Below are 25,658 nucleotides of genomic sequence, written 5' to 3'. Positions count from 1 at the left end.
GGCCTGTTCTTTGGTTTCCCTGAGCAGCCTGAGGGATTTTGTGAACCAGGGTTTGTTGTAGGGCTGTACGATTCTTGCTAAAATGTGAATCACGATTTTTCTCCAGGGGAATTGAGATCACGATTCTCTTACACGATTCTCATTTTTTTCAACCAAAATGTATTGCACTCAAAGTACAAAAAAACAACAAAACACAGGACATTCAGTATAATAAAGTTTACTGTTTAAATTAAAACATGTATGAAAACATGTGTGATATTCCTTTTTAAAATAAGTTTTAATAGATTTCATTATTATTTTACAGTACATTTTACTGTGCAATTTCTTTCATAATTTCTTTGAGTTTATACCGAACTTTTATTTTGACAGGTTGTCGTAAAGACATTACAGTTTCTGTGTGTGTATGATACGAATGAATGACGATAGTTTTATCAAATGAAATGGTGAAATTCTCATGAAGTGGCTCTCATAGCAGCTCTGTGATGAAGTGCACATGTGTAACATCATGTCCTCATAGCTACAGTGAAGCGCTGAAAACATAGTCACGCTTGCTTCAGTGTGTGTGTGTGTGTGTGTGTGGTAGAGCACACATTGAGCGCTCATTCCGGGTCGGAATTCTCATTCCTCATTCCTTTGCCGCGGTCGGCTCTGATTAAGGTAAATCCAGGTAATTCCACCGCTGAATCCGGAATGTCCACTTTCAGCCAGGTTTTGGTGAAGACAAAAGCCGAATTCATACGGAAATCTCGGCTGGTTCTTAACAGTAGAATAAGCTCTTCGATTTTGTTACTGAGGGAGCGCACGTTAGACAGGCAGACAGCAGGGAGAGAAACCCGGTGTCCCCGCTTCCTCCACCTGTGGAGAGCCCCAGCTCTCCTCCCTCTCGCTCGGCTGCGTCGCTTAACTCTTGTCGCTGACTTAATGATATCCTCCTCAAAAGTCAGGAATTCGGGGATCAAGCTGGCAGGCTTTGTTCCCCTAATGTTCATAAGCATGTCACGATTGTAGCTAAACCGCATGTTTAGAAAAACAACAGCAAAACAAACAAACAAACATACAGCACTGAAACGCCGCGGATGCCCTGCATATTGGGAGGCGCCACGATACGCGAACCGAATTTCCCCACAACGCTTTATTTGTAGAGTGGTAATGGGATCCTCCGTAGGGAGAGGCTAGTTGGCACTTCAGCACTGCGTTGTCCTCGGGTCCAGGCGAAAGTCCTTCGAAGGGGTGGGCGATATGGCAAAAATATCATATCACGATTTTTTTCAGGAAAATCACCATTTTATCACGATTCCTTTTCATGCTGGTTTTACTATTTTGCAAGTGACTGAGCATTACAGCCAAACTAATGTCCCTATTTTAAAAACAAAGCCTAACAAAACTATGGTAGGAAGACTGCTCCAAAGTTTTGGTGCTAAATAGGAAAAGGATCTACCGCCAGCAGTCGATTTTGATATTCTAGGTATTATTAACTGGCCGGAGTTTTGAGATCGCAGTAGACGTGAAGGACTATAATGCGTTAAGAGCTCGCTCAAGTACTGCGGAGCTAAACCATTTAGTGCTTTGTAAGTAATCAGCAATATTTTAAAATTCATACGATGTTTAATAGGCAGCCAATGCAGTGTTGACAGAACGGGGCTAATATGGTCAGACTTCCAGGGGGCTGTTCCATAAACCAAGATTAGAGTATAAGCCAGACTTATTTTGGTTAGTCAGACTTATTGTCGGTTGATTCTGTTTCATAAAGCAAACTTAAAATAGTTCAAACTCAGTTACCCTGGCAACTTATGCTGGGAAACTAGCCTGGTCCAGGGCAGGCTAACTGTCAGGCTAAGCCTCAGTTGTTACACAGATCCTCTAACACTGACCAATAGGAACACAATTACTGACAATCTCTCATACCATTATTTGACTTTATTAACCACTATAAGTCCAAAAATAAATATACAGTAAAGAAAATCAACTTAAATAAGGCTACAATGATAAATTAGACAATATAGACCTAAAAACATATATATGTCGGGGTTTATTTTATATACATATATATCCTACAGGTTTTCTTTTCTTACTGGCTGAATGTTTTGTGATTTAATTAGATAGTTTTAAAAATGTATGAAACACAACATTTAAAATAAATAATTACAAAAGCACAGTATACATTTAAACTGGTAAGATGAATCTGAGCTTAGTAATTGCTATATTAACCTACACTTGATTTACTCCATTACAATAGTCCCTTTACAGTTATTTATAATATCATAAAAATACACTAAATTGTAGGTTTAAAATTCTAAATAAGGCACATCTAATGTCCAACAACCAATAGTTTAGCATATATATATATATATATATATATATATATATATATATATATATATATATATATATATATTATATACTTTATTATGTCTTTCAATTCAAATACATTTAACACAATTATACAAATGGACAGTTCCTTTAAAGACATAATATTTTCCCCCAATAAATCTTATTTTTCCTTCTACTTTTTTCTTTTTGTGATAATACCCACCAACACATAAAAACAATTAGAACAAAATCCATTAAGTACATAGTTAGACACTTTTACATATGGAAAAAAATGGAAAAAATCAAACATTCACATATTTATATCAAACTCTTATAATGACACATAATTCATAATAAGTTATTAAAGTAATATTATTTAAATATCAAATATTAAATAAGTAAATACATAAAATAACAAATAACTAGAATTAAGGGAGGGGGGGTTATTTAGTTATAGGCTAATATGTATTCCTTTATTTTATGGAATATTCTTTGATTTTAGAGTTGCACATATCTTTTCAAAATGTATACTTTTGCTCTTAATTTCATGTTATTCTCTCCATAATGCACTGTATAAACTAAATCTAACCAAACATTCTTGCTTTCTCCAAAAAAAAAAAAGATTGCTTTAAAAGCTGTAATTCTCAGCATTCTAATTAAATAAGTATAAGTCATCTTTTTTAAGTAGCTTAGGTACTAAACCCAAAACTATATTTTGTATCTTTATTATATTATATTTGGTTTATTTAAAAAAAAAAAATTCCCTGAATTAGGCCTACTTCTGTTCAATTGTTTTATTATAAGTATAAAATATATTAGTTTAATGAGATATAAGTTCACTGCAACTGATCCAACATCCTAAAGATAAATTATTATAATTAGAAGATATTTCTGCTGTTATAAAATATCGCATAGCCTATTAATTTTCCAAGCAAAATGTATATTAGTCAGAATTATTGCGCTCCTATTTGGCGCGCATGCGTGCAGCAGCGCTTGTTCAATGTGAAGTTTACAGCAAAATGGAACTATTTGCACGACTTTCTAAGATTTTCAGATGGAGAATATTCCTGTGAAATTTAAGTTTTGCAAACACCATGTCTCAAACGCATAAAACAGCACAAAATATATGCAGTTTGATGGTGGATCGATTTGATCTATGATCGACCTCCAGGGCTGCTTAAGAAAAGCGTGCACACGCAGTTATCTAGACTAGATAAACCTGGATCAAAATAGTGGGATTGCGTGAACTTGAATTACCTTTTATGAAACCGCTTTAGCCCCAACTTATTTGTTAGGTTTATTCAAGTCGGGTTTTGGAGTTTAATCCCCGCTTTTCTAAGCGGCTTTTATGGAACAGCCCCCTGGTTCTGGTAAGAACTCGAGCTGCTGCGTTTTGAACTAGCTGTAGTTTGTTTATTAAGCGTGCAGGGCAACCACCCAGTAGAGTATTCAACAATACTATTTTAACTGTTTTATTTTACATTTATTTTATATCTGGTGCCCAATTTGCAACAACGTCACCAGAATTTTAGTCATTTTCAACGTAGTTCAAAAATTTTTTTTAGGAATCAGTTACTGATAAAATTGTATTTGTCAAATATCATACAAGTTATTCATAGTTCTAGAGATTCTTCTTACAGTAGCTTTGGTAACCGAGTTGATGAATATAGTCAATGCTACAGTTTGTGTAAAAATTGAGACCATGGATTGAGATTATTCTCTTGTCTTCCCATCATGCAGTAGAAAACGCTCCTTCATAGAACCGTCCATGAAGGAAAAGTCTAGTGTGAACGTCATTTAATAATTAAAACGTTTTAGTAAAATAAATATCAATCTCAAAGTTGGTGTCAAAACATGGCAGTATTGTATATTTTAATGTTAATATCATGTTAGATAATTGTGTCATTGGTCAAATGAATAGTTCTTGCTAAAGAAACGGATTCATGCCTATAATGTTTTAAAAATAATAATTGGAAGATAAATTGACCTCATTCATGGAAAGTTTCATGGACATATTATTTTATTATAACAGTTGTCTACTTTCTACCATTACATCAGGGCTCACTTTCATGTCCTTTCTTTTTATATTTCTTTCTTTGAATCATTTTGATGTACTGAAAAATAAATGTAATTTTTTTTTTTTCTGTCAGACCCGATGGAAGAGAGCGAGGAGAGTGAAGAACTGAGAGAAGTGAAGGAGGAGAGTGAAGAACTGAGAGAAGTGAAGGAGGAGAGTGAAGAACTGAGAGAAGTGAAGGAGGAGAGTGAAGAACTGAGAGAAGTAAAGGAGGAGAGTGAAGAACTGAGTGAAGTGGAGGAGGAAAGTGAAGAACTGAGTGAAGTGGAGGAGGAAAGTGAAGAACTGAGTGAAGTGGAGGAGGAAAGTGAAGAACTGAGAGAAGTGAAGGAGGAGAGTGAAGAACTGAGAGAAGTGAAAGAGGAGAGTGAAGAACTGAGTGAAGTGGAGGAGGAGAGTGAAGAACTGAGAGAAGTGAAGGAGGAGAGTGAAGAACTGAGAGAAGTGAAGGAGGAGAGTGAAGAACTGAGAGAAGTGAAGGAGGAGAGTGAAGAACTGAGAGAAGTGGAGGAGGAGAGTGAAGAACTGAGTGAAGTGGAGGAGGAAAGTGAAGAACTGAGAGAAGTGGAGGAGGAACATCATGTCCAACCTGGAGGAAAACCTTTGAGTCGCTCAAAGACTAAACAGACATTTTTAAAGAAAAGAAGAGCCAAGAAATCTTTCTCCTGCACTCAGTGTGGAAAGAGCGTTACGACCAAATCTAATCTTGATGATCACATGAGGATCCACACCGGAGAGAAGCCGTTCTCATGTGATCAGTGCGGGAAGAGTTTCATTCAATCATCAGCCCTTAATGTTCACATGAGGATCCACACCGGAGAGAAGCCGTTCACATGTGATCAATGCGGAAAAACATTTCTTAGTTCATCACACCTGAGGTCACACCTGATAGTTCATACGAAGGAGAAGCCGCATTCATGTTCTGTGTGTGGAAAGAGTTTTTCACGGCTGCATAATTTACATGCACATGAGATGATCCACACAGGAGAAAAACCTTACAAGTGTTCACACTGTGACAAGAGATTCCCTCACTCATCACATCTGAAAAAACATGAGATGATCCACACTGGAGAGAGTCCGCATGTATGCCATCGGTGTGGAAAGAGTTTTTCACAGCTGCAATATTTACGTAGACATGAGAAAACTCACACTGGTGTGAGCGAGTACATGTGCTTTGAGTGTGAAAAGACTTTTACTACAGCGGGCAGTTTAAAACTGCACCAGAGAATTCACACTGGAGAAAAACCTTACAAGTGTTCACACTGTGACACGAGATTCAGTCAGTCATCATCTCTGAAAAGACATGAGAGGATCCACACTGGAGAAAAACCTTACAAGAGTTCACACTGTGACAAGAGATTCAGTCTGTCAGCACATCTGAGATCACATGCAAAAAACGAGAGGATCCACACTGGAGAGAAGCCGCACACGTGTGATCAGTGCGGGAAGAGTTTCTCTTTTAAAAGTAACTTGAAGCGACACATTAAGTTCCATAAACCACTTAAGAAACCACTTAAACACAGTCTGAGATCACGGTAACAGGGATTAAAGTTCTCCGTCGCTACGACGGATTTCCGTTAATTGTAGAGAGTCTACAACGGATAGCCGGTGTGTGCTGAGCACAGGACTCTTTGTTGATTGATATTGGTCGTGTTCAACCAACAGGAATGTGTAATTTATTAGTTCAGATCAATGCAAAAAAAAAAAAATCGCTCTCTGACAGTAGGTGGCGCTCATGTAAAGCAGAAATACAGCACTATACAGGGCTCTAGACTGTGCTATGCATTTCAGCTCAAACCTAAAGAATTTTTTATATCAGCTATGCATTCCGTAAATTTTGTGAATTGGTAAGTTTCGTTAGGTTTTGAAGAAATATACAGCTGAGTATCGTCAGCATAACAGTGAAAGCTAATTCCATGTTTCCTAATGATATCTCCTAAGGGTATCATATACAGAGTGAACAGCAGCGGTCCTAGTACTGAGCCTTGTGGTACGCCATACTGAACTTGTGATCGATAAGACATCTCTTCATTTACTGCTACAAACTGATAACGGTCAGATAAGTATGAGTTAAACCATGCTAGTGCTATTCCACTGATGCCAACATAAACCGCGTTTCCACCGCGGGAACTTTCCCCAGGAACTAGGAACTGTGGGCTGGTACTCGGTGTGTTTACACCACAGGAATCAGGGTCTAAATTAAGTTCCGGGTAAATATTTCCCCCTCCGAAAGTCCCTGCTGGCGAGGTAGCCTAGTACTTTTTCAAAGTTTAGGAACTTTCGGGGGTGGGACTTGTGCGCTGAACGTGCTGATTGGTTGTGTTCACGCCACATTTTGATTGGATGACTCCACGCAGCATTCTATTTTAACCGCCATTTTTAAAAATCTATTGCGGTTTGTGGCTTCATGCAGTAAGAGTCGTCTCACTCGTCTGTCTGCAAATATGGAATATAATTTTGTTTTTAAAACACAGCTGGACCGACGACGAGGTTCAGGCTTTATTAAGTGTATTTGTGTAACAGGAAATTTTCTGCGCGTTCGTCCCAGCCATCTCACGGTCAATGTCTGCATCGTCTAATTTTATAGCATTAGCTACGAGCTTTCTGAACACGCTTTAGTATCAGTGCTAGTCTCTTTTCTGCCGTTTTGTTAATTACCTCGTTAGTAAACCAATACATCACAAACAACAGCAGCACAGTTTGAATCTCCTCCCTACTTATTATAAATGTGGCGCTCAAAACGGATTACTGTCCGTCGCAGACTGGGAGGAGCAGTTGCGAACTTGCGCGCAGTTTATAATCTTCCCGGTACTTCAGACCGCAGTGTAGACGCAGAAAGCAACCGGTCTGGGGCAAAAAAAGTTCCTGGGACAAATTGTTCCGGGTAATTTCGGTGGAAACGCGGCCATAATGTTCGAGTCTATTTAAAAGGATGTTGTGGTCAATGTTTTTTGAGGAGTATTCTGGAATTGATGGTGTTATCCACAACAGTGTAATTCTCCTTGAATTACTGCTTTGTAGGACAGTTGTTTCATTTTGATGAACTTACAAACTGACTTCCTGACATTTACGCACACGCACACAAAGGCCGAGGCCCAAAGCGCGGAAGACGCAAAGGACGAAGAATGCCCATATATGGAATACAATGACATCACCGGAGGCCACAATGAGTGTGGCAATAACTCATCCAGTTCCTCTGGAAAACTACCAGACAAATGCATAAGGGACAATGTAACCCCGTCCCGTATATATAAGACTGCTTTTTGACTTTGTGTCGTGTAGCTCCCTGGAGAGAAATTAGTTATCTACCGGTTCAGTTTTCTAACTGAAATTCTTTTTTGCTCGATTTGCGCTGTTGTATTATTTTAACTTTAATAGCTCGGATGAGAACTAGTTATTTTTTACATCTATTGCTTGAACTGCTTAGAAGGTAAATAGCCTGTGTAATTCTCCACTCACAGGACTGCCCTCTTGAGATTGAAGAGCTGAAGTATTTTAACCTGTAACCTTTTGATATTTTGCTACAAATATTAATCATTGTGTAACCAGTATTTTTTTATCTTTTGTTTAAATAAACTTTTTTTTTTTATAAAGACAAATACTGTTCAGTTTTTTACTTCAGTTTACAAAGACAGTTCTAATAAGTAATAGGAAGAGCATTATAGTGTAACTTGCAAGACAAGGACAACGGAAGTATCCAGGAACGATTCTGCTGGATTGGTAAGCATGAATTTGATCCATGATTGTCAATGATTGTTATTGGTTCACATGTGTAAGGACACACCTAGATTTATTTGTACAGGCTAAGTGATACTTGGGGCTATTCAGGACCTGAGAGCAGTACCAACTCTCACCTCAGCTTACAAATGCAGGGCCGCGTGTACAGCAATCGCTCATGTGTGGTGCTTCTCCAGCACAAAACCAAACACATGCATGGTGAGGTAGCTGTGTTATTCAGAAAGCCACACTGTGCCAAACTGAACAGATTCTGTAATTCCTGTCACAAAACAGGCCATACAGAGGAAAAGTGCTGGTCACTGGGCAGAGGCAGACCTCCACCCTATTTCATAAAACGCAGACGATCACACTCTAATGACACAAGCCAACAGAAAACAAGAACTAATCACCGCATTTATTTGTTTTTCAAATTTGAGGTTCTGATCCCAGAGAACACCTAAGTTCTTAATGCAAGATGAAGTTGGATAAAGATAATCCAGATCAATGTTACTGCTATTATAGTTGTCATGGGGGCCAAACACTATAACCTCGGTTTTGGATTCATTCAAAAATAAGAAATTTTGAGAGAACCACATTTTTACTTCTAGGCATTCAAAAAGAGATTTCAGAGCAGTATCTTTGTTGCATTTCAGAGGCAAATAAATGTGTGTATCATCTGCATAGCAGTGAAATGATACACCATGCTTTCTGAAAATGGAGCCCAGAGGAAGCAAATACAGGGAAAAAAGAATGGGTGCGAGAATAGACCCCTGTGGCACTCCACAGGAGAGTTGGGCTGGCGAGGAAGAAAAATTACCCAGTTTGACAGAGAAACTTCTATTTGTTAGATAAGATCTAAACCAACTGAGGACAGTTCCCTGGATGGCCACAAAATATTCTAGTCGGTTTATAAGAGAGTTTTATGATCAACTGTATCAAGGCAAAGTCTAACAGTATTAGGATCACAGGGTCACCAGAGTCAGTCGCTAACAGTATATCATTAGAAACCCTTAATAAAGCAGACTCGGTGCTGTGCAGAGGCTTAAACCCAGACTGGAAAGTTTCAAGAACTTGATTTTAGCTGAGAAAAGACGAGTTGATTGAGAACTGTTTTCTCCAATGCTTTTGTAATAAAAGGAAGGGTCGAAATAGGTAGAAAATTATTGTCAAGTAAACTGTCACATTGTAAACTTAACAAAAAAAATGGACAAGCAGAGGGCGCTTGCCCTGGCTTTAATCGAGGTTGAGAGGTGTATAAACACTCAGGAGACAGGCTTATTTTAGGAGGAGTCGGGGACAGTTTGACAACCTGCTGTCAATCATCGGTTCCAGCATCACAAAAATGACAACCAAATATAGGGAGTCCATCGGTCCTGCCGAACGGCTGAGCATTTGTTTATGGTAGGTAATGTTTTTGCTTGTGTAACGTTTTGTAAAATGTTAATAGTCTATATCCTGCTGGTTAGTTTAACCTGTGACTGTACCGCACAATTTACGAGTTAATATTTAGTAATATATTTTGTATCAGTACTCAATCTGTAAAGTAACTAATTAGAAGTGTAGACAAATTTAGGAAAAGTAAAAAGCACAATATTTACGTCTGAAATTATGCATAGACACATTCACCTTGATGTCAAGGCAGACTGCAACTCAAATAATTCTACCCAGGGCTGGTGCTATGTATGAGCATATACATGGACATTTTTTAAATAAAGTCTAGGCCAGGGCTATTCAATTACAAATTCAGTTGGGCCATATTTTCAAACCAAGAAGGTTAGCTGGGCCAGTTATTTTAGCGGCAAAGCAACACAAACACATTTATTGAATACGTAAAGTTTATTAATTTGTTTCTCTTTTAACTTTGGTCAGTTTGCACATCAAAGGGTGCATAAAAATACAATAAAAGAGCTAACTGAACAGACTCTGAGGCTATGATCTGAGGTAGCCCCTACTTTTTCCACTTACAAAATAAAAAAATAAAAACTCTTTCCTAGGCCTACCTAGGCTACATATCTGACCTATCTGATTACCAAGTGGATAAAACAAAATAGTGCACAGTAGTAGATAAGCAATAACATTTCCTTTTGAAACAAAATAAACATCTCAAAGTTTATAAAATGAAAAGTGCACAGTATTCACAACTAGGCTATAACTAACACACGAATACAAGCTGGACTACTGCACATATTGCACAAACTGAGGGAACATTTTAAATCACCACATTTGTGATTAGGACCTTTGTTACATATCCAACATTATATTGTTGTACCCAGCTGATTTAGTGGGAGAAGTGACATTTTTTGTTTTTAACAAGAGCAGTGACTTTTGGCTCGTAAGTTGTCAATGCGATCCTAAGACATTGGTGGAGAGTACGGTCAGTCAGGGAGCAACGAGAGTTACTTTTTATGGAGTTCATGTGTGAAAAACTTGACTCACATGTGTATGTTGATCCAAACATACTGAGCATGACGATCGCTACTTTCTTAATGTTAGGGAACTGATGTACGTTGACATCAGTCCAAAACATTGTAGGACCGTTAGTGCAAAGCTCCTGTGCCATGGTTACAGATGACTGCATATCAACAAGTTCGAGTGCGAATTTCCCCTCGTCAATGGAAGGAACCACTTGCTTTGCTCTGGCGGATAAGTCCCCTTCTATTGCAACGGTGAATGGGTCTCTGACAAAAACTGCCACCTCTGTGGGCAGAACAAGTCCATCCAATCGACCAGCAAAGTTCATTTTCAACCTCACAATAAAATCTGTCATCACATCCGTGATTTGTGCGGGGGATGAGATGCATTTGCGGAGTGTCGCAAAATGCAGCATTCGGCCTGTGCTCAAATCAGTTGCGAAAAGGTCCAGTTTAACTGAGAATGCGCGCATCTGTTCCACAAGGTCGATGACAGTTTTGTCTCTGCCTTGTAGTGCCAAATTGAGATCATTCAGGTGTTTGAATATGTCGCTCAGAAAGCAGGCATCGGCCATGAAGTTGTCGTCCAGTATGCGACTCAAGTGCGTTTCTGACTTTTTTTGCTTGCTGCTGCGGAGGAAAGTTATGATCTCCTCTCGGAGACCACAGAAACGCTCCAGTGCTTTGCCTTTGGACAGCCACCTCACATCATTATGCAAAAGCAGGTCGTGGTGCTCAGCAGACATTTCTGACAGCAGCATGCGGAACAAGCGGTGTTGGAGGCTTGATGTGGAGCGAATAAAATTAATTGTAGCCATCACGTTGTCCATTGTCGTTTTCAGCGCCCCGAGATCAACTGAGGTGCAACAGCGGACCAACGTGCTGCCAAACCATTCACTTTCCCTGTCATGGATGGAGCCCCATCTGTCACAAGCATGCACACACGCGTCATATCCAGACCATTGTCTTTAAAAAAAGCGGAAATTTATATATAAGACTATATCGCCCGTTGTGTGTCCTTCTAACGGCAGTAGGCCGAGTAGCTCCTCTCTGAAGCATTTGCTGTCAAAAAAACGGACATATATGCACAACTGAGCAGTATCAGTTTTGTCTGTGGACTCATCTACTGCTATAGACATAGTATCAGCTTTCCTCAGGTCTCCTAACAGTGTTTCATACACATCTGCAGCAAGAATTTCAACCCTACTAATATTGGAAGTATCTGACAGGGGTACGTTTTTTTATAGCAGATGCCACGCTCGTTTTAATTTTATCGTCATTTATCACCTCATCCACGACGGCCAGCATACATTCCTTCACGGTTTCAGAGTCCGTGAATGGCCTTTTCTTTTTTGCCAATATCCAGGAAACACGAAGGGATGCTGCGGTAGCTCTCTCTTGGGCTGTGAATGACCGCACCATGGTTAGGGGTGGGTATTGGCAAGGACTTGGCAAGGACTTCACGATACGATACGCATCACGATACATGGATCACGATACGATTTCATCACGATACGATAAATATTGCGATATTCCACACAGTTAACTAAAAATGTAAAACCAAAATAAAATACAAGTTACGGTGTGACTGCCATCTGAGTAGTCTTACATCAGATCACATTGATAAATCAGCAGAAGAATTGAGTCAAAACAATATAATACAAAATTTCCTTTCCAATTTATTTTTTAGCAGCCATAACAAAATAGACTTGAACTTTTATCAATGGACACATTAAAAACGTTAAAATAAAGTGCATTAGATATTTAAAACTAAATTAAAGTGTAGTGCACAGTTAAGTTAACTCACTGAGGTTATGTGGGGCTGAGCTTGAATAAAATAAAATAAACATGGAAATAAAGTGCAGATACTCAGTGTTGTCACGGTACCAAAATTTCAGTATTCGGTAACGATACCTGTGAAAATCCACGGTTCTCGGTACCAATTTCGGTACCAAAGCTAATTTAGATTAAATTTGCATATATTAAAGTGTATATCCATTTGTTAGATAACATTAGATAAAATGACCTAACAATAGTTATATACACTTGTTGCAATCTCTGCCTCCCTCTGGCTGCTGTTGATAAAAGAGAAACGCGTATGTGTGACGTGTTGGGCCTTTTGGGTTTCCGTAGTGTAAACAAAGTGTAGCGGGGAATCAGTCTGAGTTGACGGTGCGAATGTGGTAGTGACGCAGTCTATGTCCCGTTTGAATGTTAGCAAGCAAAGTGCCTTTTATGCCATGAATGTGTACTGCTGTGGACAATAAAGCCCGAGTTCATTGTTGAAACCAACCCACGACTACAGTGTGTGCTTCAGCTCTGTTAGCCGGACCACTAATAGCAAGTTACCTGCTACGAGCCAAGTTGTAATGATACCAGCTCGCTCTTAACTACGGTTCGGAGCGCGAAAGCTGAGAAGGTAACACTGGGGGCTTCGTCCGGGATCTAACAAGCAAGAAGAAAATAAAATAAAAAGTTTCGTCGGACGGACGGACGCAGAATGACGGCGCTCGGGGCTAGAGCTAAAGCTAGCGCGTGGACGAAGAGGCCTGTCGAGATGGAAACCACTAACGTAAGCACCAACCCATTTTTAATGGATATAAGAGACAATAATTCAGACCAAGATAATCACGGGGACGGCCGATATGCCGACAGCACTAACCCATTCGCGGCTGGCATGGAGCGAACGTTAGCTGGCGACGGAGCTATTGTTTACGGCCGGATGCCGTCTTTCAACCTAGCTTTGCCCCCCACACCACCGCCATTGGTTGACTAACCCGTTCCTAATGCCCGTGGAACCACATAATACAACAGATGGTGAGTCCACGTACTTTTATCAGAAAACCTGTGACTGTTCAATGCATATGACAGCCAGCCCCGTTTTACCGCATGGTTTTAAAAATAGCCCCGCCCCAACGGTTGGCCGACGCGCCATTAATCAGCTAGCTAACCCGTTCACTTCCATGAACTGTACGGTACAAAACCCTTTCTCCCAGCCCCATGCATTGCCCTCCCAGTTCACTTCGACACCTTTTCCACTTTGCACGCCCCGGCCCGTGGAACGTTGTGGATCAATGAGCTACAATGATAACTATGCCACACACCGTGATCGATACCAATACAGCCAGTCAGCTGTGGAGAGGGCCAAATCGGCCCCATGGTCATCACGCACAGCGCCGGATGTTGAAATAGTGGACGTTAGTGACGATGAACATTATGGATATCAAGAGACAATTCCAATATTAAAGCCAGGCCATTTTGATGGAACGGGCTCCTGGAAAGACTTTATTCACCGGTTTGAAAGCTGTGCAAGGGCAAACCATTGGTCGGAAACGACAATGGCGGTTCAGCTGAGATTCAGCCTGACTGGCGCGGCTGGAGCTATCGTCCATAAAAACCCCAGGTCTGACCGTTGGAGCTACCGGCGGATTGTGGCTGAAATAGAGACCGCCTATGGGCCGCGGTCCGACCATGCGGCTGCCATCGGCATTGAACTAAGGCAGAGGGGTAGGGGGCAGAACGAAGCCCTGCACCTATTAAGAGATGACATCTACGAGAAAGTGTCCATTGTGTATGCTGACCGTACCGAGCTGGAACAGGACGCCATTAGTGTGGAGGTTTTCACCAACGCCCTGGCTGACGCCGAGGTGGTGCAGAAATTACTGGAAAAGCAGCCGCGTACCCTATCCAGAGCATATGACATCGCACACAGCTACGAGACCACCAAGAGGGCTGCCAGAACAGTCACACAGTTCATGCAGCCTGGCCAACGCGGTCTTGTAAATCAGAGAGCCAGAGCCACCATAGTACGTGAAAATAACAGCAGGCCAGCTTGTGTGGAGCCAGTGGGAGTAGAGGTTTGGTCCATCAACTCGCCAGAGAGGGCTCCAGGATTTAATCCGCAGTGGCGCCAGAAGAGAGACACAAATGTCAAAATGCCAATGGGGGATGTTCAATGCCATAACTGCTCCGGTCTAGGGCATATCCAGAGAAACTGCCCTTCCCCCTGACGACCCAGACAGCAAGGCCGGACAGTCAACAAGAACACAGCACCCGACACAGGTAAAGTGGTCACCTGTACTGCGAGTCAGGGGGACGACATGTGTGTTGAAATATTGATATATGGACTGGAAATGTGTGCTCTGCTTGATTCTGGTGCACGAAGGAATGTGTTGCCCCTCCATCTCTTTAACTCTATTCCTGCAGAGTCCAGACCCCCAATAGAGCCATCTGTCGCACAGGTTCTGCAGGGCATCGGGCCCAGTGGTCTGGCAGTTCTGGGGGAGGTTAACTTACCAGTACAGGTTGGGAGCAGGGCTACCAATGTGAACTTTATTATGGCTGACACAGCAGAGAACACCGAGGTTATCCTGGGGCACCCTTTCCTGCATCAGACAAGTGCCCAGCTGGACTATGGTCGCCGTGAGATAACCCTCTTCGGAGAAAAGGTACCTCGTTTTAACCAAAACCATCAGCCCCGGGTACACATTGTCAGAGTGGCCCGCACAACAGTGTTGGAGTCCGGGTGCGAGTATGTAGTGCCTGGCCCCGCCCACCTGCGCAATACCACTGAGGGAGACCTGATGCTGAGCCCAACCAAGGGTTTCATAGAAAAGCACCACGTCCTGGTGGCTCGCATCATCGTACAGGCGCAGCGGTCCACCAACGTTCCCATCAGAGTTTTCAACCTTGGTGCCTTACCTGTCAGTTTGAAGAGAGGCGCTGTGGCAGGGATTCTACAGCCAGCCGCAGTGGTGGGGAAGGTGGAGTCCCAGCCGCCTTTGGCCTCATTAGCCCCTGAACCTATTAACTCTGTTTGTGCTTCTTTACCCAGCCACCTGCAGGTCCTGTACGACGAGAGCTGTGCTAGTCTGCCCGAGGGCGACCAGGTGAGGTTGGCCAGCCTGCTACGGTCTTACAGTGACGTTTTCTCTACGGGGCCCACTGACCTTGGACGTACTGGTCTCGTGCAGCATGATATCCTCACCACCGTTGGTCCGCCTGTGAAACAGCAACCGCGCCGGATGGCTAGGTACAAACAGACTGCAGCAGACCAGCAGGTGCAGCAGAGCCTGGACACTGGTGTGGCTCGACCCAGCAACAGCAGCTGGGCTGCACCAATAGTCATGGTGAGGAAGAAGGATCAGACGTTGCGATTATGTGTCGATTACAGGCCCCTAAATGAGAGAACAATAAAGGATGCTTATCCACTGCCCCGCATCCAGGACACCTTAGACACACTGTCCACAGCCAGGTACTTCAGCACGCTAGATTTAACATCAGGGTACTGGCAGGTGGAGTTGACACCGAGAGCCCGAAAAGCCGCTGCGTTCTGCACCCGTAAGGGCCTGTTCGAATGGAATGTGATGCCGTTCGGACTGTGCAATGCGCCGGCCACTTTCCAGAGGCTCATGGACCGTGTCCTGGCCGGGCTGCAGTGGGAGACCTGCTTGGTCTACCTCGATGACATCATTGTCCTGGGGCGAGACGGAACTGAAATGTTGGAGCGGCTTAGTCAAGTGTGTTTGGCAGACTACGCGCAGCCAACCTGAAACTTAAACCTTCGAAGTGTGTCCTGTTCCGAGAGCAAGTGGCTTACTTGGGGCACATCGTCTCCGCCAAAGGTATCGCCACTGACCCCCAAAAGATCCAAAAGGTGGCTGGGTGGCCCGCACCGCAAAACGTAGCTGAAGTGCGTCAGTTTGTCGGCCTGGCTTCGTATTACCGACGCTTTGTCAAAGATTTCGCCTCTGTTGCCAAGCCCCTTCACGAGCTGACCAAAAAGTATGCACGTTTTAACTGGACCGACGAGTGCCAGGAGGCGTTTGAACAGCTGAAAAGCCGGCTGACGTCAGCACCCGTGCTGGGTTATCCCCTCGACAGTGGCCAGTTGCTCCTCGACACGGACGCCAGTGATTGGGGAATTGGAGCAGTCCTTTCCCAAGTGCAAGAAGGTGAGGAGAGAGTACTCGCCTATGGGAGCAGGAGATTGTCAGCCACTGAGCAAAACTACTGCACCACTAGAAGAGAACTTCTGGCAGTTGTCGAGTTCACCTCTCATTTCCGGCAGTAACTGCTAGGGAGATCATTCATCATACGGACTGACCACAGCAGCCTACGCTGGTTGACTCGGATGAAGGAGCCTGAGGGCCAGCTTGCTCGCTGGCTGGGAAAACTGGCAGAGTACGACTTCCAGGTAATCCATCGTCCAGGGAGACATCACCAAAATGCGGACGCGCTCTCCAGAAGACCCTGCGGATCGTCGTGCTCATGCAGAGTGCCAGAGCCTAGCCTCAGTAACCAGCTTCAGCACAAAGGGATTCAGTGCAACATGGCAGGGAGTCCAGTTTCAGTGGTTGCTGGGGAAACTCCTGCAGAGCAACCTCCAGTGGGGGTAGTGGTGCCCGAAGGTAGCTATGGAGGCAGCCCCGCAGTTGAGCCTAAGCATCTACCAGTGGGGGTAGTGGACGCTTTCAGTGACAATCAAGCTGGCTTTTTGTTCCGTCCAAGTGTCTACAGGGTGGGTGAGCCAGCCCAAGTCAACCTGTTCGCTGGTTGGACCCGAGAGCAGTTAATCAGTGCCCAAGAAGCTGACCCAGCTATAGCACCAGTGAGGAAGTGGTTGGACGAGGGGAGGGGCAGGCCACCCTGGGTTGACATAGCACCCTACAGCCTTGCCACCAAAGCCTACTGGTCACAGTGGAAAAGGCTCTACCAGAAAGACGGAGTTTTACTAAGGAAATTTTACTGCACGGATGGAAGGGTGTTCTATCCACAGATCTTGCTGCCTCGAGAGTACCGTACCTCAGTGATAAAACAATTGCACGATGGTCCAGTCGGTGGCCATTTTGGAGGAGAAAGAACCCTCGCACGTCTCAAGGCCCGGTACTACTGGTACAATATGAGAGATGACGTCACTCTGTGGTGTCGCACTTGCACCCGTTGTGCTGCGAAAGCCCGGCCCAAGAAAACACCTCAAGCCGCCATGGGCACAGTGCGAGTTGGTGCCCCCTTCGAACGGATCGCAGTTGATTTAATGGGACCTTTAAATGAAACTGAAAGGTGCAACCGCTACATAATAGTGGTGCAGGACTACTTCACCAAATGGGTTGAAGCCTATCCTGTTCCCAACGAACAAGCAACGACAGTGGCTGAAAAGATTGTTTCTGAGTGGGTGTGTAGGTACGGAGCTCCACAGTGCCTGCACAGCGACCAAGGTACCAATTTCGAGTCAGCTGTGTTCCAGGGGATGTGTGAGCTGCTGGGAATCGACAAGACACGGACCACGCCGTTTCGGCCACAGTCAGATGGCCAAGTGGAGCGTTTCAATGCCACACTGCAGAAAATCTTAGCCACCACTGCAGAACGATGTCATTGGGACTGGGACATTATGACCCCATGTGCAGTCATGGCTTACCGTGCAACCAAACACAGCTCCACAGGCCTGACGCCTAATATGATGTTGTTCGGACGGGAGATTACAGAGCCGGTGGATCTTGTTGCTGGGCTGCCACCTGACCCAGACAACACTGCTACCCCGTCAACCTATGTTGTACAGCTAAGGGAACGGCTTGAGCTATCTCACCAGTTGGCTCGGGAGGCTCTGGGGAAATCTGTCGAGCATGCCAAACGACAGTACGACAAAAATGTTTGCAAAGTCCAATACAAAGTCGGTGATGCAGTATGGTTCCTGGTCAAAGGCACAAAAAGAGTAAAGAATAAAGTGCGGAAGTTCCTCCCTTCCTACGAGGGTCCGTACTTCGTGGTGGGTGTACTGGACAATTTGGTCTACCGAATAAAGCGGGGCCCGAGAATGAAGATGAAAGTCGTTCATCACGACAAACTCAAAGCGTACCACTCCAGAACCGTACTAGACAACGACTGGGTCTTGCAAGAGGCTGAAATGTGGGCACCAGTGGAGGCGCCACCCCCGTTGTCTGACATCAGCTCTTCAGAAGTCGATAGCAGCCCTCTTGACCTTTGGGGCACATCACCAGAGACCGAGGACCATGTGGTGGGGTCCCTTCCAGGTCTTTTCTCTTTACCACCATCATTGTCAGTTTCACCGAGCAGCAGCCAGCTACCTTGCCACGTGGCTGAGCCTTCACTGGATGAGGCCAGGGGACTAGCTGCTCATCCTCTTTTGAACTCCACCCCTCGGTGTCGACCCCGGAGGGTACGCCGAGCTCCTGACATGTTTGGTGATTGGGTTGTTCACTGAGCATATCTGTTTGAGGTTGGGTGTAGGCGGATCGCTGCCCTCCTCAAAACAAAAACTAAAAGAGTTCCTGTATGGTCAAAAACTAAAAGAGTTCCTGTATTGTCAAAAGAGTTCCAGTATTGTATTATTAGCAAAGTAACTTGACTATGTTGAAGTTCATATGTGAAGTTGATATGGGCTTAATATAATTGTTTACTATCAACAGTCGGTAATTTAGGTACTAATGGGCTACGTAATTTTGTTATAGCATCCTCGGTACTGTATGTTTACTGCTGAGAACTTTGTTTAACAGAATATTTTGCCCTAGTTTTGCACTTGAAATCCTGCACCCCGAGTAACTTTACGCTAATGTTGGGCTGAGTGGTTAAATTAATAGTACCGTTTTCTTCAGGGAATGTATAATTGTCATGTTTAGGACATTTTTCTTACACGTATATTCGGAGTATGCAATATGCTTTAATGGACGTTTTATAGACATTGCCTCTTCACCTTAACTTTCCACTGGAGGAGGACCCTTTAAGGACTGTGGGAATCATGGGTTATGGTTGGGGATAGTTGTATGATGACTGTCTAATTAATATTTCCCTGTGTACAGTGTAAGCATGCTGGAGATATGTTAAAGGTTTAATCATTCTCCAGAGTGGGGGTAGTGTTGCAATCTCTGCCTCCCTCTGGCTGCTGTTGATAAAAGAGAAACGCGTATGTGTGACGTGTTGGGCCTTTTGGGTTTCCGTAGTGTAAACAAAGTGTAGCGGGGAATCAGTCTGAGTTGACGGTGCGAATGTGGTAGTGACGCAGTCTATGTCCCGTTTGAATGCTAGCAAGCAAAGTGCCTTTTATGCCATGAATGTCTACCGCTGTGGACAATAAAGCCCGAGTTCATTGTTGAAACCAACCCACGACTACAGTGTGTGCTTCAGCTCTGTTAGCCGGACCACTAATAGCAAGTTACCTGCTACGAGCCAAGTTGTAATGATACCAGCTCGCTCTTAACTACGGTTCGGAGCGCGAAAGCTGAGAAGGTAACACACCGCTTTCTCCTCTCCTCAGTTTTTCCCTCTGAAATAGCAAAAGCATCACACACTGAGCTGTACCAGCTCCAAATAAATAGCCTAATAGTAAATAAATAAAAATACAAAATCGAACTAAACATTTTTTATATAAAACAAAATAAAACCAAAGAAAATAAATCTGAAAACATAATTTGTATCTTTTATAATATTATATATATATATATATATATATATATATATATATATATATATATATATATATATATATAAAATATATATTTTCCATTAAATCGTTTAAAAAATATATTTTTTTGACTCATGCTAGCAAATAAAATAAATCTTATAAAAGTTATTAAAACTTAAGAACATAATTATTTTGAATAATAAATAAATAAATAAACAATTCTGAATTGAACTTATTAAAAATAATATTATTCTTTCTTTCTTATTATAACTTTTAATAAATAAATCTCTATTTTTATAAAAGTTATGCAGGCACACATTTAACAATAATTGTTAAGTGACAAATAAATAAAATAAATCAAAACTCCATGCGTTAATCCTGAGGCGCCTTTCGTCATGACACTGGTAAAGATAAACTTCCATGTCTTCTTTCAACTAGAAACGAAACATGAAAGGCTCTTTTATTCAATGTGTCCCATCTTGACGGTGTAAAAATACTGGGCGCCTCAGGATTAACGCATGGAGTTTTTATTTATTTGTCACTTGACAATTATTGTTAAATGTGTGCCTGCATAACTTTTATAAGATTTATTTTCTTTGATTTGATTTTGTTTTATATATATATATATATATATATATATAAAAAATTAGTTCGATTTTGTATTTTTATTTAATTACTATTGAATATTTGTGATCATTTGAAACAACAAAACAAATGGATAAAGTATAATTGTAACTTTTAAAAAACTATTAATATTATAGACCTAGCTAGTATAGTGTATTTTGTTAATAGGACAAGACATAATTCGTATATTTTATAATATTTGATATATATATCTAAAATATATATTTTCCATTATATCGTTTAAAAAAAATATTTAAAATAACGTTGTTTGAAAATAACGCCTGGCTCCGCCCACTTCCGGCATCAGACCGTTAGGCTGGCGCTGTCGTCCTCACACTGGCGTATGGTTCTGCGGTTCTGCAGTTGGTTAGTATTGCTCTCGGGCTGTGGGCGGGACTGTGTTGCTCTATTGAGTTTCAGCGTCGAGTCTTCTGAGGTGAGGAGAGCAGTTCACGGTATTTCTCATATTTACACAACCACCAAACACACTTTATACATTTTGATTAAGCGACAGGCTCATTTCTGTATTGTTTTCATCGATCACAGCGATAAGTTACTTGTGCGTCTTTTCTGGCGTCGTCGAGCGAGCATGAGGAGAATATGTCGAGTTCATTCAGACCTGAGCGATTTTGAGTGCTTTTGTGTGTGTTTGTGTGATTGTTTCGTCAAGTCAAAAGTCAAAGTTTAAGATCTGTGAGGGGAATTAATGTGTGAATCGATCTCGAGTGTCATACTGGAACAATGCTGAACATTGAGCCTATGATGAGCCACGTGAGACATTAAAGCAATACTAATATGAAAAGCGTTTTACTCTTGGAACAATATTGCTTTTGGGGCTCTTTATTTTTAAGAGTGTTATGATAATTAACAGTTTCTGTTATTATTTTAATGATCTATCTACTTTATTGTGATTAATGCTGCTATCATAAGATCAAACTTGCTATATATTTAGATTAATTTGGACATGTGCTTCTTTAATTATTGATCTGTAGTGGTTTATGAAGATGAGTGTCATTAGTGATTGTTTTTGTGTTATTGATGTTTTATCCATGTCATATTGTGAGAAATAACAGTATTGTCTTTCAGTGTAGCAGTAGTTTTATAGGCTTTTATATCCTGACTCAAATAATGTGTTTCTAACAGCAAACACTCAGAATAAAGTGAGATGATCTGCTGATGATCCTGAATGGCTTGTTGAATGAGTGTTGATAGTCTGAGGCTCATCAATATTAACAGATCTGCTGAAAACACTCTTTATTTCATGACAATAGTTCCTGTTTTCACCTCATTTATTATGCTGATGTCTCCAGATCTCCTGTAAATTGTCACGTAAAGCTCATTTCATTGGTGTCAGCAGACTGAGGGGATTTGTTGGCTACTATATGCAAGTTTAATTCGGTTTACGATTTTAACTGTTTTTCTTACCATTATTTATATTTGGAATAATTTAAATTATTTATATTCTTTACTATATTTTTCTAGATACCTGTATGTTAATGAAGAAGCAGAATAATGTTATGGGTTAGCAATACAAATAATGAATGAATTGGCATCAGTTACTGTACGATAAATAGATAGACAGACATAAATGCTTAGTGTCATTTATTATAAAAACAGAACTCAGTAATTTATATTTTTGATTTTGGCAGATCAGCTCCTCCCACACTGGAATACATCATCAGTGAAGCTCCTCCCACTCTGTAATTTATCATCAGTGAAGCTCCTCCCACTGCAATCACATCATCAGTGAAGCTCCTCCCACTGCAATCAAATCATCAGTGAAGCTCCTCCCACAGTAATTCTCCAATAAATGCTGTAAATCCACATCAGCTGCAAGTGAAGACGAGCATGAAAGCATCAGGAAGAGCTGAAATCTGCAGAGACTGAGTTTATTAAAGAGGACAGTGAGAACACGAGTGATCCAGAACCCTGCAGAATGAAACACACTGAAGATCCTGAAGAACAAAGAGGTTGGTGTTTATTCTTCATTCATTCATGATGCTGAAGAACATTCATGTTAGAAACATTCAAGCACTTCATCACATTTAGATAAACAGTTCAACTATGAAATTGTACAGAATGTTCTGGGTTTTCTTCAAGTCATCTTCATTTATATATATTGCGTTTTTAACAATGTAGATTGTTTCAAAGCAGCTTTACAGAGATAAACGTATAATTTAAGGTAACAGAGATTGTTTTGGCTTCATAGCGGTTCTTGAATAATGTTATTTTCCAGCTAAAGTTAGTTTTCTTAGAACCTGTTAGTTAGAACCTGTGAGAAACACTGATGGCGTTCACATGCGCATTAAGAATTGATTCTATAGTTATGCGCGTTTGAATATATGTGCGCATGTTTGTATTTCCCTACAAACCAAGCCTTAACTTGTCTTGCCTTTACATTTCGGAGGCCAGCTAGTAGTTGCTAAACCTCACTCCTCTGATCTCAATAGGCGCTCTAGCGACAGACGCTAGGGACTGCAGTCTTTTGCCTCCTTGTTAGAGCGCCTGACTCTCATGCCGGAGACCCGGGTTCGAGACCCGCACGGAGTGGGGTGAGAAGGACCCGGGTGGAGGGGTTACACATGTCTAAACAAACTACTTGTCTTGCCTATCAATTTTGATACAGAATTTTATTTTATCACTTCGGGGTAATAAGATAAGATAAAATAAGAATCACTTTATTCGCCAAATGCATCAGCAGATATGGCCATCAGTTACACACAAACTCAACACACAAACATATGCGTATAGCTGCAAAAAGCATGCCTAAAACAATCAAATCAAATAATAAAATAGTCCAAAAATAGTGCTAGATCAGCTATTCATAAGGGAAATGTCTCTTGGGGAAAAAACTATTAAGATGGTGTGAGGTCCTTGTCCTCACTGCTCTGTACCTTCTTCCTGAAGGAAGTAGGGCTGAACGATTTAGGAAAATAATCTAATTGCGATTTTTACCAATATTGCGATTGATCTTTAGGCACCTTATGAAAAGTAGGCTACTTTTAAAAATAATTAAAAACACATTAAAAACGAAATTAATACAGTTACATGTTAATAATTTTAAGTAGGCTATAAACGAATAGCTTTAAAACATAAAAGCTATCAATGACAAAGAGGGGAAAAAACATTACAAGCAATAAACAAAGAGTGCTTTCAGTATTTAAGAGTAAACGCGTCATAAACACATTTTGAGATGCAAGTACATTTAACCACGTAGACCGAGTCGCTCACGGCCGCACGTGAGAGCGCTCTTCACAAAGTGGGCGTGAGTATTTGAAATTGAAAGCAGCTTCTGTCGATGGTTTTTATTTTTTTATATATAAGCCAACTGCATAGTGCCATATGATCTAGTGTGCAATGAAGCCCGCAAATGTCCAATTCGCTTCAACTTTTCCGAACTGTATGAAAGACTATTTTTTTGGAAGGTTCGAGTGTGTGTGAGAGAGAGGAATTAGAAGCAAACAGAATACGGTTGTTTATAAAGCACACGCAGCGTCATCACGCCTCTGTGTTTAAAACTAAGCTCAGACTAGATTCTGAAATGATCTGAATCCATACAGAATCATTGAAGAGAATCTATAACACGATCACATAAATTAAACAAACTGTTCTTTCCTGTAGCCTATGCCAGGCTGATATGCGTAGCGTGCCAAGTTGATGCTTCATCTGCGGTGCAGATTGCTTTACTATCGCGTGTCACATGACCAGAGAGTAATCGCAGCTTTTGCGATTACAAAATCGCGTTTCATCATATCGCGATATTATCGCAAATGCAATTAATCGTTCAGCCCTAGAAGGAAGCAGCCTAAAAATGTCACTTGCTGGATGGGACTGATCAGCAGCAATTTTAGCTGCCCTCTTCCTGACTCTGGCCTCATATAGGTCGTCAAGTGACCGCTGCCTCTGTCCAGTCAGCCCTCTCTGCTGTGCGCACAATACGCTGTAGGCTGACCTTCGCCTAGGCTGATGCCGATCCAAACCAAACACTAATGGATGCTGAAAGAAGGCTTTCCACAGTGGCCCTGTAAAATCTAGACCGAACAGAGCTGGAAACGTTCAGTTTATTTAACTGTCTCAGAAAAAACATTCCACTATGAGCTCTCTTAAGAATGGAGGAACTGTTTTCCTCCCATTTCAAGTCATTTGTGATAACAGTGCCTAAAAATGTAATTGACTCCACCCTCTTCACAACAGAGCTCTTGATAGTTAGAAGTGGAAGGTAGGCGGGTGTTCTGCGAAAATCTATCACCATTTCCACAGTCTTTTGCTGATTAAGCTCCAAGTTGTTCTCATCACACCACGCAACCAATTTAGACACTTCCTGCCTGTAAGCAGACTCGTTGTTTCCCTTAATAAGGCCGACTAATGTAGTATCATCTGCAAATTTAATCAGCTAAACAACCATTATTGGAAGTGCAATCATTGGTATACAGTGAGTAGAGAAATGGTGACAGCACGCACCCCTGAGGTGCTCAAATGTTAGTAGTCTGAGGATCAGACATGTGCTGGCCAAGCCGCACATACTGTTGTCTGTCACTAAGAAAATCCATAAACATTTGGATTCATGACGAAAGCGAGAGTTCACTTCCGCTCGAGCGAACGCTGGCAAGACTACCTACTGCCGCTGCTCGTTTCGGAAAACTTTGAACTAGTATCCAATTTTGTACGGATTTTGAATTTAAGATGCTGCTACAACTGTTTTTATGGTTCGTTTGTGTCTGGCTCCTCTTGTTATCCGTTCACCTGCCAGTGATGGGTTTATACCAGTACACAGTTACTGACCTGATCCGGCTCAGACGTCACTTGCTTGGCACCCCGCCAGCTGTACTCCATTTTCACCCGGATATCATCTACTATCCCCGGCGGAGATACAACCACCGAGGTTCCCGTCAGAATATTAATTCTCACAGTTCTACAGCCATAAAGACCATCTGGTCCAGCTCTCGACGTCTGCTCTGCCAGCCGCGCTGTCAACCACAATGTGTTAGCCCGCCTAAGCCGGTCGGCTAACATTTTCAGCTCTGACAATGCTCCACTCAATTGCGCGCTTCTTAATGTTCGCTCTCTGCCAAATAAGGGACATCATCCGGGACCTCATCAC

At 42.0% G+C, this 25,658-nt stretch overlaps 2 protein-coding genes across 6 annotated transcripts in view; both read left to right on the top strand.

Annotated features, from left to right (window-relative positions):
* The window catches only part of LOC307006210 (uncharacterized protein), a 140,452-nt gene that overhangs the window by 7,117 nt on the left and 107,677 nt on the right, over window positions 1–25,658 (top strand). Inside the window, exons 1-2 of one of the 2 annotated variants that reach the window (XM_079626967.1) lie at window positions 630–657; window positions 4,461–8,107. In XM_079626967.1, the coding sequence (XP_079483093.1) occupies window positions 4,466–5,926 (1,461 nt within the window). In that variant the 5' untranslated portion in view covers window positions 630–657; window positions 4,461–4,465 and the 3' untranslated portion in view covers window positions 5,927–8,107. Of the gene's footprint in view, window positions 1–629; window positions 658–4,460; window positions 8,108–25,658 lie in introns of those variants that run through there. The other variant, XM_079626966.1, reaches the window with a different exon arrangement.
* LOC307006302 (uncharacterized protein) overlaps window positions 20,873–25,658 on the top strand; it is a 61,218-nt gene continuing 56,432 nt past the window's right edge. For 2 of the 4 annotated variants that reach the window (XR_013799434.1, XM_079627143.1), the window contains exons 1-2: window positions 20,873–20,993; window positions 22,207–22,527. Coding sequence is in view for 3 of the 4 variants with exons in the window: in XM_079627143.1 (XP_079483269.1) it covers window positions 22,494–22,527 (34 nt within the window). In the remaining variant the exon portion in view is untranslated. Of the gene's footprint in view, window positions 20,994–22,083; window positions 22,528–25,658 lie in introns of those variants that run through there. The other 2 variants (XM_079627144.1, XM_079627145.1) reach the window with 2 other exon arrangements.

Source organism: Phoxinus phoxinus, assembly GCF_949152265.1.
Source record: "Phoxinus phoxinus genome assembly, chromosome: 1".
In the NCBI taxonomy this organism is placed as follows: Eukaryota; Metazoa; Chordata; class Actinopteri; order Cypriniformes; family Leuciscidae; genus Phoxinus; species Phoxinus phoxinus.
This window is presented reverse-complemented; position numbering and strand designations above follow the sequence as displayed.